The following is a 14,373-nucleotide window of genomic DNA, read 5'->3' as shown; positions in this document are numbered from 1 at the left end:
AATGAGTTTGAAGTAGTATATAAAATAATTTATTAATTTTAAATTTATTTTTTATTTCTCTTCATTTTTTATTTTCTTCTATTTTTCTATTTTTTTCTTTGTATTTTCCTTGATATTCTTGAAGAACAAACATAGGCTTAGAAAGGAGATGAAATAAAAAAATGGTCAATTCCTACAACCTTAGATGATAATAATACTCTCATGATATTAATTAAGAAAGCAAATTCATGTCCTTAGATCATAATAAACAAATAATAATACTTCAAACGGGAAATTTTGCATTCACATTTAGGATATAAAATTAATGACATTTGGATAAGATGCATGTGTTTGGAACTTGTCCTAACAAATTTTAAATTTTAATACTATAGCAACAAAGTGTCTGTTTGGTCATGTGATTTAAAAATAGAACAGTACTTTTTAATATTTTTAATGTTATTTAGTTGTTGTTATTTGAAAACAATTTTTAAAATCAAAGTAAAATTGAGAATAATTTTTAAAGAATAAATAAAAGTTATTTTCACTAACTTTTAAAAATAGAGGAAAACACAAGCTTGTTTGATAATGTATTTCTAAAATTTATTTTTAAAAACTGTTTTTAAGTTAAAGAACAAAAAACTATTTTAAGTTAAAGAACAAAAAACTATTTTTAAAAACAAGTTATAAAAAACATCACAAAATAAAACAATTTTTAAAAATAAGTTTTAGAAAACATCATCAAATAGAGCTAAAGTTGCCAATTTTTTATTTTATCAAATATGTTAATTTCCAAATAATAATTTTTTTATCATTTATTAATGATATTATTTTTTTAATTTCATTCATTAATTTTAATGTTTTAGCTAGAGTAAATGCAAGATATTAATTAATTTAATTAAATAAAAACTTCAAAATAAAATAAAATAATGATATAAATTTCCCACCAATTTCTTTAAATGAAGTCATGCATTTGAATAATTTGGATTTTTGTTAAGGATTTTTTCAATGAAGAAGATTATTTTTTTAATTATTTAATTTGAATTTCAAGGCAAATGGCGAGGGGTAATAATAATAAATTTTCAAAATTTTCATTAATATCCGTAATCAAATCTGGTCCGTCCATTTTCACCCTTATTCCAAATGAAAAAATCCCTCGCCGTACATTTACAACCTTACCTTCGCTACCGCTAGTCAACAACTTCGAGGCCTTTTAGCGCCAATTTTATTTTATTTTTATTTTTTTAACGAAGCAAACCACAAGAACCTCCCTCCGTCTCGAGACCATTGGAGATACGTGTGCTACCAATAACAGATCACCACGTTTCAACCCAGGGTGTATTTATATATTTTCGCCGTATCTAGTGGAGAGACCACCAGGTTTCCGTGGTCTGAAGAGCGGCAGATAATAACATCTCGCACACATCCACTCACACCACTTTCGTTGCAAATACGTACTCTCGTTGATCTGACGGTCATCCGCTGACCCAAACACATTTCTATGAATTCCAGCCGGGGGATCACTTCTTTCAATATTAGACGTCGGATAAGAGTATCAGGCGAATCTCACCGTCCAATATTTACAAAATTGAATTTCAAAAGCTCGAGAGAGGGAGGAGAGACGAAGGAGGCTATTTTGCTCTCTTCTCTCATTTCCCTTCTTTGTTTTCTCTCTCTAAACCCTGTCTTTCTCTCTTCTCTCTCTTATCTCCTTGTTTGGATCGGAGTTCCATTGATTCCGGTCAAAGTGCTGCAGTTTCCGGCCACCATTTACAGGATTCCGCCGTGAATCTCGAGCTGCGGAATACTGGATTTTTTATTCAATTTATGTTATTCGGAGGTATTTGATTGGGTTTTGGATCTGAAAGTTGGTAAATTTAAGTGGATTTGTGGAATTTGTGGCGAGGAATCAGTGGATTGAGTAATCATTGGCGTGAAAATTTGGAATTAGGAGGTGTTTTATTTGATTATTGGAGAGTTTTGAATTTGAATTTGATGGAGCAAGGTGAGGGAGGGGATTTCCCTCCAAAAAAGGTTCAATCGGATACGGCTGGGACGGCGGCTGTGACGTCGGATATTCCGCCGAAGAAGCTCGCAAGGCAGCTGGATTTTACGGCTTTTGGTGGTGCATCGGTGGCGGTGGTCTTGCCAGAGCACCCGCAGTCGCAGCCTCAGGCGCAGGCGCAGGCGCAGCATCCAGTGACGATGCCGGTGCCACCCCAGACGACTCATCCTTCAGTGAGGGTTGTGTAAGTTTCTGAGATTGTCTCAGTGGCTTCATTCATGGAACTTGTATTTTGTTTCGGGTATTTGGTTTTTGAGTTTGAACTGCTCAAATTTTTTGGAAATTTGAGGGGTTTTGGTTTGAATTCTTTTTATGAATGCTACTTCTCTTTCTCTGTCCCACTCCCGCTATGACTCTAATTTGGTTTTTTTTTATTTTAAATTTTGTGGATCAATTACAATTATTTATTTCATATTTGTTGGATGTGCGTGTGGTATGAGTTCTTTCAAGATTATCCAATCATATTACAATTTTTTATCTTCCAAGTAGGCATTAGCACACCAAATTTTGTCAAACGGATCCTTGAGGCGCCTAATTAATTTTTTTTTTTTTACCTAGGCTATTAATAATATATTTGTGTTGATTGTATACTTGAATCTAAAAAGTTTTGAACTTGAGCCTCTCTTTGAGTTTGTGGATGGTGAATTGGGACCAAAAAGAAAAATTGCATTTGATTATTTGCTACGGTGAAGCAGAAAATTTGGTAAGTATGTGGAGAATTTGATTGTGTATTGCTATGAATTTTCCCTCCTTGTTCTACATTTAAAAAAAAAAAAAAAAAAAAAAAAAAAAAAACCTTCATTTCTTGAGAGGCAGTATAGCTCATATGGTTTCATCAGAGGGATCTAATCTATGTTAGGACCCTGCTGCTACTTTATCCAGCCCCAGAATAAGAAATGTCTGATCACCAAACAAAGAGTGTGTATGTGTGCATGCCATCTTATGTGTGAATGAATATTGATGGCAGTCTGATGTTGATGATATGTGCTATATTGAGATTTTGATATACTTTGTTGTTTAGATTTGGAAGTGTAAAATAAGAAATAAACTACTTTTTATTGCTTTTCTTGTTTTGTTGCTGACTAATTTTGAATTGGGTAATAGACTATGATTGTGGGCTCTGACTCTTGAATCTATGATACATTTATATATGAGGATTTTTTGCACAAACTTGAACTTTGTCCAATTCTAAGTGCTCATCCATATATATATATATATGTATGCACAATGATCTTACTTTGGGAATACTGTTTGGTGTGGAAAACTTGACATAAAAGCTCAATTATATCTATTAATTTTATTATAACACGTCTCCTTCCTTTTCAGGAAACCAGAATCCCCAAGATCGCGACCAAGACCCAATATTGATGTGAAAGATGGTACTCCAAAGAAGCAAAAACAATGCAACTGCAAACACTCTCGATGCTTGAAATTGTGAGTGTTTTACCTCTCTATATGCACCCTTATTATGAAGAAACACTTCATTAAATTGATTTTTCTTCTCCTTTTGAATTATTATGATAATATATTTTAAGTGAATTTCTGCACAAATAACTTCTCCACTATATAGATTTGGGCTGTGTGCATGGTGCTATTCTTACGTTGCACCATGCCATCTAGGCTGCTGGTGTCATTTTGTTGTAAATGTTTTGTATGAATAAAAAATAATGCATTTTAGTTTTACTCTTTTTGCCTTTTACTGACGAGAATTTCAAATTTCTTATAACTCTGAAGGTCTTATGCAGGGACCTTCTTTGGCATATCTTTATCTTGTGTGTTTTTTTGCACCATGACAACTATGTCTGTTGACAATCTACCTAAAACGTCCTCTACGAAGTATAGAATAAATTATTAACAGAACCTGAAAAAGAGATGCAAAAAAGATAAGTGGATATCTTCCATAATTATAGTGGGGAAACAGATTTGAATTTAGTTGCAGCTTCATATGTGAATATAATTGTCAACAGCGTTATAGCGAACAATAATTGTTCATTGTCTCTAGTTTTTATTTTCAATAATGAATAGTAATCATTCCTTAAGCATGATTACTTTTTGTTTTCTTTTTTGGGTATTGTACCTTAACTACTTTACACCTGGCTTGGTATATAACAGGTCACATAGGAAATTGTTGGCCTGAAGTCCTACAGAAATTAACCTAATCTCACCTAGCCTGTAATATCCCTTGCCAGGTTATGTATAGTGATTATTGTATGATACTAAAAAAACATACAAAACATATAATCTCAATCTATGTCACATGCACACTTCATATAAACATATTGGGTTCCTTGACATTCTCAGTTTTATTTCAATAATTTCTATACAAAGTATATGCAACTTAGTTCTAGTGAAAAATCTTATATTGAATATGAAGCTGATTCTGGTAATATGTTGGTCAGGTATTGTGAGTGTTTTGCATCTGGAATATATTGTGATGGGTGTAACTGTGTAAATTGTCACAATAATGTTGAAAATGAGGCTGCTAGGCGAGAAGCTGTTGAAGTTACCTTGGAGCGTAATCCAAATGCTTTCAGGCCAAAAATTGCTAGCAGTCCACATGGAGCTCGGGATAGCAGGGTATGTATATTTGCACAAACTAAAATTGGCTACTTCTCAAAGATGCTTTCGATTAAGTTTCAGCTACAAAATACTGCTATCACCTTGTATTTTTTATGTTTAACATTTGTTCAAGACGCTGAGTGCTAATTTACTAGTTTTAAAAAATTGTTGGTACAGTTTATGTTCCAGAAGGGAATTTGTGTTGACCTGTATGTAACTATTAAAAGCTTATTTTTTATATTATTTTTTGGTGGCAGATTTATCATGCAGATGCCATTCCTGATATTGATTTCTGCTGTAATTCAAATGAAAATTGGGCTAAAATCTAAGAATCAGAGTGTATGTTTTGTGATTTATCAACAGAATGCAATATTCTTCCTGTTTTGTGCATGAGGGAGCACAGTGCTTTATAATCAAGCATAGTTTCTTAGTATGGAACTATGGATTAATTTGTTATTTTGTTGAGCTTTTCATTTTTTCATTTCCATTCCACTAACACTTTTGTGCTGTATTTGTACATACTTTCAACATTTACTGAAATGTTGTAATTCCATTTCTGTATTAATGAAAGGTTTTGGTACCATCCTTTATTAATTTACCTACACTTTAACTTCCTGATCTTGCTTTTGAATGCAGAACTAATAACCATGTGCTTAATCTATCTCATCCTTTTTTATTGCTTTCCCTTACTTTGTAAGATGCTCACTGGTTAAAAAGTGGATCTGATGTCAAGACTAGTTTCATCAAAATAAAATCCTTTGCTCACTATTCTGCACTTAGCACCACTTAGAACATATTTTAGGTTGCATTGGGCATCTATTAAAGTAGCATTTTTTAAACCTCCGTAAATAGCTGCCGAAAAACAATTATTTTTTATTAAGACATTTTGATGATAGGTTTGGTTGCATTTGTGGAACAAAAGAGGTTATATTCTCTTTTTTAAATCTGGTTGAGCAGAAGTTGCCCAACATGCTTTGGTTTCTAGTTTGTTCAGGAAGTATCAATTTTGACCATGAGGACAATTGTATCCTTACATGAAAATTTAAAAATTCCTATGTATTTATGCATTGATAAACATTCTAATGTTTTGACCAACCTTAAAAAGTATTTCTGTAAAGCAGAAAACTCATAACCCTTCTAGAAATAATTGAACAAATACCAAAGAACAGTTGTTACATTTAAAGGTAGTTCTCAAATACAATTCTGTTGGTGGGTAAGAATGTGCCTGCTAGTGGTGGTTAAGCTGGTTATCATTGAATACCAATATCTGTGTTAACTTGTGCTTCCTGGCAAGTACACATGAACTGTAAGCTGTACACATCATAAAAATTCAATTCCTAACAAGGAAAAAAAAAAATCCTATCATTCTTGGGCTCTTTCGGTTGGTGATGCTTGACGAATGTGAATTGGTTACTATATTAGTGCTGCAATAATGATGTTCAAATTTCTTCAAACGGAAGAACAAGCTGAGTGAAGCACTTCTTTGAGAAATTGCTGCAGATGTGCATAATGGAGGAGTCAAAACATGAAATATTGACTGGGTTGCAAGTGGCCTGGCTGTGCCAGAGAGGGAAAGAGAGAGAGAGAGAGAGAGAAGCAAGTCAGCACCTTGAGATATATATTCTTCTGTTCAAGCACAACACACCCCTCCACCTAAAACAGATGTTGTCTTCAAAATTTTAGCCATCCATTATCCCTTGTAACTTTGATCTTTCTCTAACCGTCCGGTAAAAATGGTTTCATGCCTATCTCTGGCTAAATCAGTTTGCTTGTCTACTCTCAATTTTAATTTGTGGTAGTATGAGGGTGTGCAAGTGTGTGGGAGAGATTTTAAAGAAGTGAAAATTTGATGCTGACACTTGAAAAAGTAAGAATTCTTCCTTTTGGAATGTTTGTATTGAGTTTGCTGACTGATTTGGAACATGTAGGCTATTTATTTAGGAACAAGACATTATCAAATAATTGGATGCTTATATAGAAATTACTAATTACAAATTTATACACACAAAATCAAGTCAGCCCACAGAAAAAGTAGAAGAATTTCCAATATTCTTGGTCCAAATAGTATAGTTCTTTTGTTGATGCTTTTGGTAAAATAAAATGATGTATGGCCAATCTTATGGTATCAAACTTCTTGTCTTACTTTGAGAACTCACAACTCATTCCTCCTAAGAGTCATTTATTGCTCTGTGCAAGATGGCTTTTGATTTTTCTGTCTTTTCCATGAATCTTTATACATCATAATAAAACTATATGACACTGTTATAAAAGGACCTAGACAAAAGAGAATCCCCTGGTGTTCTCAACTAATAAATTAAATGGATACCTTACTTTAGCACATAACTGTTTCCTATTGTGTTGCTGGCTACTGTTGACTGGAATTTGGACTGCTTTGGAATAAATGTAGGAGGAGTCTGGGGAAGCTTTAGTGTTGGGAAAGCACAACAAGGGATGCCATTGCAAGAAATCAGGGTGTTTAAAAAAATACTGTGAGTGCTTCCAAGCCAACATTCTCTGCTCTGAAAATTGCAAATGCATGGACTGCAAGAACTTTGAAGGAAGTGAAGAGAGACAGGCTCTCTTCCATGGAGACCATGCCAACAGCATGGCATATATCCAGCAGGCTGCTAATGCTGCCATCACTGGAGCTATTGGATCCTCTGGCTTTGGATCTCCTCCAGTATCCAAGAAGAGAAAAGGTCAGGAATTGTTTTATGGGCCGACATCCAAGGATCCGTCTCTTCACAGGCTTGCACAATTCCAACAGGTAACTTGATTTTCACATCCTTGTTGCAAACTTGCAATATGTTTGGATGGATTGGTGTAAAATTACATATTAATTGTTATTATTGCTAACATGATTCCCTTTTACATCAGCTCAACGTGGTTTGTCATATTTTCTATTTGGATAACTAAACTGATTGTTATTAAACAATTGGCTCTGCATGGGTAGGCATGACCATGGATTTAAATTACGCAATTATCTGTGTTTTACTGCTAATTGGTATTGATTTTTGTAGTTTCAACTAAATGATTACAATCCTGATAGTAATCTTAAGTTTATATTTTCTATGTTTATCAGGCAAACCTTACCAAAGCATCTGTAACCACCTCTTCATTGTCTTCCACCCCTGTTTCTCGTGTCCCTAACAGTGCAGCATCAGGCACCTCAAAATTTACTTACAGGTACTCAATAGTTGTCTTTGCAAAATTTTTTTCTCCTACTCATTCACAGAACTAACTCGTTATTATGGTTAAAGGTCTCTCTTAGCAGACATCATTCAACCGCAGGACTTGAAGGAGCTTTGCTCTGTTCTGGTGGTAGTGTCTGAAGAAGCTGCCAGGACATTTGCAGGTATGCTTTAGTTACTGGCTTAGACTGTGTTGTACCCAAATCATGAATCCATCTTATGTGTATGAAAAATGAGTATGCATAAGGTTTGTTCATGCATGTGCATCTGCGTACAATTATAGAGTTGAATGTCTATTTTGATGTGATTATTTTATGTAATAGGGCTTACCTATAATCTAACTATAAGGTTCTGTGTGTTGTTTGCTGCATTAGTGGAGTTAATGTGATTGTTTTATTAGGGAAAGAAAAACAAAGGAATATGAAATGGGTTTTATTGTTGGATTGATTTGAACTTAACACTACCTGTCTTTAGGTATGTTGAACATTTTATGCCTTCTGAGTAACTTATGATAAGATGGAATCTCTTATGCATTCAAAACGATTGAGAATTCTTAGACAGTTTCACATTGAACATATTAAAAGGATCGTCTACAGAATGGCTCATGGGATGCTACATCATTAACATCTTCTGTTTTTCTTTTATTATATTCCGAATGTTTATGGTTAAGAGTTCTAATAGTATGTCAAGTTCAGATATCTCGTTTTACTCAAAACTCATGTACATCTCAAGTTACACATCAATTTCAAACACACTCTTTGGAATATGATGTTGGACATCATCTTTTGAAATTATGCATGTTTTGGAAGATAATTTAGATAAGAATGAAGATATTAACCAATGACAATATGCAGTTCAGAAAAGAACTCAATAAGTTAAAGACCTGTAGTTTCTAAGGCATCACAAACACAAAATTTTTCTTTTTTTCTTCTTCATGAATTAAATAATATTGTTGGAGTATAACTAATTCCACAAAGTGTGAATTTCTTACGTGGAGCGGGATTCTGTGTGGGCTTATGGTCAATTGATTGCTAAAGAGGTGTTTCTTTGAATTTAATTAACCTTGCTCCTATCTTTTACCTACATATACTTTTTTTGGGATCCACCTGATAAATTGAATTTTAGTAAACTTCATTCTTATACCCCTTAAGGCAAACAGCCATGGCTACAAATTTTGAACATGTTTTTTCAGTCCATTTTTCTACAAATTCTTGTGTTTTTGTGTGTGTTAAATGGGAAGAGGGACGCAAAGGGGATTCATCATGGCAGTACAGTATCCCCAATTTTTGTTTATTTGTTATTTAAAAATTGAAAGGGGAAGGGGAATTTTGATACTCTGGGAAACTTTTTTGGTGATGTCAGCCATTCTTATTAGTTGTGCTAATGGCAGTCTGACAGACGGGTCCATGTGAAACTGAGAGCTAAGTACAGGAGGTGTAAAGACAGTTACTGAAAGAGAGTGCATAAGTGCATCTAAGGCTAAATACAGGAGGTGTAAATGATGTTTACCTATTGATTTAAGGAAAAGCAGCATTCATCTATGCAACTATTTGAGCAGCCTCCTGTTTTAAGATTTTGTCCAGAGACAGGAATGTCTAACTAGTTTTGTCAGTCTGCCTCAAAATCTGGATTAGCTTTACAATTAGGCGTGCCATTTCTCTCCCTTGGAAGAAGTTAAATGGTATGTCAGGGAGGGATCTCCACAAACAGAAAATGTCATGGGCCACCTGGTCTCTGTCTCCCATGAAATTTTATTGTATTTCTTTGGCAGGAAAATGAGGTTCTGCACATCATCACCCTTAATTGTACATGTTTCACAATTAGGAAATCTCATGAGCATGCGGGCTTTACTTTGGCTTTCAACTGGTGTGCATTATTCTTTTAAAGCATTTCATCATTCTTGTCACCAATCTCCCTAAATTGCCTTCAACCACAATCCTATAGCAAAAGGGTCTTCCTTCAGGTCACGAAAGCCTAATAATACAAATTTTTTCCCACTGCCTAATCAACCTTTCCCAAGATCATGAAAGCCTTTGATCTGACCTTGAGAATGATCCATTGCAACATCCACATGACCTTAGCCTAAATGATTTGTCCCTCTGGATTGGTTGTGCTTTTTACTCTAGTCCTCAAGTGGAACTACAATCTAATAGTGTGTGAGCTCTTTCTTGATGCAACTGAAACTATAATCAAAACCAAATGTTAGTGGAACTTACCTAGCAACCTAAGAACTGTTTCATCAGAAAATTTTACACGGAAGTGAATCATTGTTTCCAGTTCTTATCCAGCATTAAAGAAGTCAGTCAACCTATTGTTTCTATTCACATCCCAGCAGCATGCACCTCTTTGTATTCATGCAGGATGGTATCTGTCATATTCCCCCAATAAATCTCTTAGTAAGCTTAGCAAAAAAGTTAACATGTGCCATCCTTTGATAGAATGGGATTTCTTCTAATTTTTTTGTTTTCAATGCTTCTAGACAAAAGAAATCTGGTGGAAAAGCCTGCAGAAGAACAAGTAGAAACTTCTCATGCTTCATCGACTCAAGACAGGTTACAAAGCCAGAAGGAATCTGACATTGAGAAAGCAGTGGCTGATGATTGCTCAAGTAGAAACCAGGCTGATAAACTTGGGCCTGACGATTCCAGCTCAGATGGTGGGGATGTGCCAAAAGGGAGGCCAATGTCTCCTGGAACCCTAGCATTGATGTGTGATGAACAAGATACAATGTTCATGGCAGCTGCCTCCCCTAATGTGTTAATGGGCCATAGCTGCAACACATCTTCACAATTGCCTTATGGGCAAGGTATAACAGAGGCCTATGCGGAGCAGGAAAGGATTATCTTGACTAAGTTTCGAGATTGTCTCAACAGGCTCATAACTTTTGGAGAAATTAAAGGTAAAGTTTTCTATCTCATTCTAAATTTTGGAAAATTACTTGTTGGATTGTGAATACTTGCAGCCTGGCCAAGGTTTCCCAAATTGATGACACCCCAGATTTAAAAAATTTCAATTGATTCTTTTTGTTTGATGAAAATAAACCATATGTTTTCTGCCCACTTGAAAAATGGGATCAGAACATCAAATGGATCATTTAATTTGATTGGTTGTTTAAATTGAACTCAAAAGGAAGTAGTGGTTCCCTTCCATTCTTCTGGCTATGTAGCATATGCTTCATTTCGGATGCATGGTCAGTTGTAATGGTTCCAATTTTCCGACTTTGGAGTCATGCTTCATATGAAGATGAGATGGAGATCAGATAATTAGTTAGGGTGATTCCCATTATTAATTTGTTGTATATTGTTTACGTGACTGAGTTATGTGACATTTAATGACGTCTTTGTATTACACGCTACAGAAACAAAGTGCTCCTCGCTAGCCAGAACTGAATCAGGAGGTCAAAATGAGCCATTCAGCAATGGCCCTGCTAATGCCAGAACCGATACTGGCAATCAACAGGTGCCTGTTAGCAATGGTGTTTCAAAACCTCCCTTTCCTCCGGCAACCAAGATGTCTCAGACGGTCACTGCAGCCGCCGCTTCTCCCAATAATACCCTGCTTTCAAAACCTTCAACCCACACTGAAAATGGGGATATAAATCTAAAGACCGAAAAAGAGTTGTAAAAAGATTTAGAGACAGAATTGGCCCAAGGTATGCTACTGCATCTTTGTAATACTAGGCTATTGCTTATTCCAGATTGTCTTCGATGCAGTGAAAGTATAATTTTGGGCTCCCAATTGTTAGAACTGACCAGGATTCGATCCATTTCTTACTTCACTCATTAATATATTCTTAAATTAGTTTTTCAGTCTTCAGCTACGGTTGGAGCAGAGGTTGTGTAATATGCAGAGCCTTGTAATTGCATCGAGATATTGGTAACATACCAACCGCAGAGTCACAGCTTGTAATTTATATGGTACGATTTTCTTTAATCCATTCAAGTTGCCCTAGAAACTGAGAGCAAATTTTACATTTTCTTTTTCATGGGATTTTTGTAACTTCCCTTTATTTTTTACGTTGGTTCTTGAGGTTGGAAGAAATGAAATCCACTGTTTCCTTGAACGCATGTTACCTTTTTGGTTCATTGATTCACTTTTCATTACCTTTTAGGCAAATAATTACCTCATAAGGCTCATATGAAATTCATGCCCTGATGCCTTTTTCCCTTCCTTATTTGAATTAGGATCCTAGTTTTCATTTTGTCAGGTGAGGGTCATTCCATGATTCACAATTAACCTCTCAGTTCATGAATCACCATCAGCCTTCATTTTGACATGGTGTTAGAGGTGGGTATTTGGTTCTCCAGCATGTAGTTGTGGAAAAACAAGAGAGAGAAGTTTAAGACTATTCGTAAAGACATTTTAATTATTATTATTATTATTATTATTTTTTAAGGGGAAGGAAAATGGGGCAATTTTTTTTTTTTGATGTGTCGGGTCACGAGGGTGGAGTAGGTTGATGTAAGTGGAGGCTGCATAGCCACGTATTAGGGCCGGAACAAATGGAATGAATAAATGATAAAATATCTTTTGAAAAGGCCAGCTTGCCGTACACTTGTCATCGAAACGTGGTTTATAATTGAATAGATTCCAGAATTGATGGGTAGAAACAGGGATGTTAAACAAGTATTTCAACCAAGTCGGCATATCTAAATCTACTCTACGCTAGCTTTTCTGCCTATTAAACTAAACACAAACTACTAAAAAAGTGTAGAGTAGATGCATGCTTACGTGTGAATGTATACGTATGTTTACAGGTTCTTAGGTGGCACTTGGCCTTAATATTTTCCTTTCCGAACAATTTTGAATGTTTATATATATATATATTTCTTACTTTTAAAAAGAAAAAATAGAAAATGATAGTAAATTCCTTTATAAAATACATGAATTCTTTCTTTCTTTAAAACTTAGTTTAAAAGATAATAATTAAAAAAAAATTAAATTGTAAAATAATTTTTAATAATATAAGGTATGTTTAAATCAATATATTTTGTATAAAATTTATTAGTATTTTCTATTTTTTAAAAATAGGAAACTGAACAAATGAATACTTAATCGGTTTGGCTAATAATAGAACATTTATATGGAAAGTGTGATAAAATTTTAAAATGAGGTGATAAAATTTCTTTTGAAACCTCAATTTTATTAATAATAATAATAATAATAATACCGTTATTTTTTCAAAGTAAATCTTTATGAGTTTGTGTATTTTACATAAAAACTAATACTCTTTTCTTTTTTAAAAATAGAAATACATCCAAATACTTATAGTATATTCGGAAATACTTCACTTTTTTTTTTTCATTTTTAATTTAGTTAGAATTTTTAATATAAAAGTAGAACATCTTGAACAAAAAGTATAAATTTATGTTATACTTTTACAAAAATTAAAAATTGAGGTTGTATTTTTTTTTTTAACCAATTTTTAAACCTGTTGGAAAAATTTTGTTATATTTTTAAGACTCATTTTAAAGAAAATTTAAATTTTGACATCATAATTTTTTTTTATATATATTTCAAAAATCTTTAAGCAATTTTTAAACCATTTACCTTTTCAATTTTAAAGTCTTTAAAAATTCTTGTTCGACTGGCCACTTAAGTTATGAATTATTTTAGATTAGTTACTTTGACATAATATAACAAAATTTTGTATAGTCGATTACCTAGCAGGAAAGATTGATAGAGAACATGAATTTATTATGTTGTATTGGAGAAGCATAGGACCTGTTTGTTAAGTGTTCTCAAAAGTAGCTTTTTTATTTTTGAGAATGAAAATACAGAAGAACATGTTTAAGAATAAGAAAATAGAATAAAGTGTTTTTTTAGAAAAAATTACTGAATAAGGTGGGTTGGGGTGAAAATGATCCAAAAGGGTTACTTAATGTTATAATTTCTCAAAAGGATCGATTTTTTTTTTTTTTTTTTTTTATCTAACTTGTTTATTTTTTACTCACAATTTTAAAATTAAAATAAAATTTATTAAAAAAGAAATAAGGAATAAAAAAGAGACAAAAAAAATAAAAAAATGATTGTGCACTTTGGTTAGCAATGTCCTCTCTACCAAAGGCTTCCATTTCTAGTCGTCATCCGGTTGTGTCAATTGTCGTCGTTGTATCCTTGACATCATTTTGGAAACTGTAGTTGTCATTGTATGTCAAATATTTTCTTGTAATTTATTTATTTATTTTTGAGAAATGTTATTTTCTTTTATTTCATTTTCTATAATTCTTTCCCACTTATTTCAATTTCCAAAGAATTGGGAATTGGAGGGAGTTTGTATATGCATTTGTTGTAAAATTAATAGTTTTGAACATAGAAGATCTTTCAGTCCCATCAATCACATTACTTTCTTTGCTTTTTGGCCTTTACATATGATTTCCATCAATTTTTTTCTCCTTGTTTGGCTGTTAAGAAAACAAAAGAAATTAAATGTTGGGTTTCATGGTTTGTGTTAGAATGGTTTTCATAAAATAAAATAGACTAACCTCAACTAATCCATGTAATCTAACTAAGTCCCTGTTCAGCTAGTTCTAGTTTTTGTTCTTTTTATTTTCTTAAATATTCTTAGAAACCAAATGAAGC

The 14,373-nt window shown here is 33.5% G+C and overlaps 1 protein-coding gene across 3 annotated transcripts; it reads left to right on the top strand.

Annotated features, from left to right (window-relative positions):
- The first annotated feature begins 1,605 nt into the window (after window positions 1-1,605).
- LOC117925720 (protein tesmin/TSO1-like CXC 5) lies at window positions 1,606-11,854 on the top strand. Of its 3 annotated transcripts, none has more exons than XM_034844809.1 (9): window positions 1,606-2,225; window positions 3,368-3,475; window positions 4,441-4,618; window positions 7,008-7,367; window positions 7,683-7,786; window positions 7,861-7,955; window positions 10,271-10,690; window positions 11,150-11,443; window positions 11,602-11,854. In XM_034844809.1, the coding sequence occupies exons 1-8, from the start codon at window positions 1,972-1,974 to the stop codon at window positions 11,413-11,415; spliced, it is 1,785 nt and encodes a 594-aa protein (XP_034700700.1). In that variant the 5' UTR covers window positions 1,606-1,971; the 3' UTR covers window positions 11,416-11,443; window positions 11,602-11,854. The 3 variants fall into 3 exon arrangements, with proteins under 3 accessions (XP_034700700.1, XP_034700699.1, XP_034700698.1); XM_034844808.1 differs by having other exon boundaries at window positions 11,594-11,854; XM_034844807.1 differs by having other exon boundaries at window positions 11,150-11,854.
- Window positions 11,855-14,373: the final 2,519 nt, after the last annotated feature.

The sequence above is a fragment of the Vitis riparia genome, chromosome 11 (assembly GCF_004353265.1).
Source record: "Vitis riparia cultivar Riparia Gloire de Montpellier isolate 1030 chromosome 11, EGFV_Vit.rip_1.0, whole genome shotgun sequence".
NCBI classification, from domain to species: domain Eukaryota; kingdom Viridiplantae; phylum Streptophyta; class Magnoliopsida; order Vitales; family Vitaceae; genus Vitis; species Vitis riparia.
Note: the sequence above shows the minus strand (reverse complement) of the source record. Positions and strands in the feature narration are given on the sequence as shown.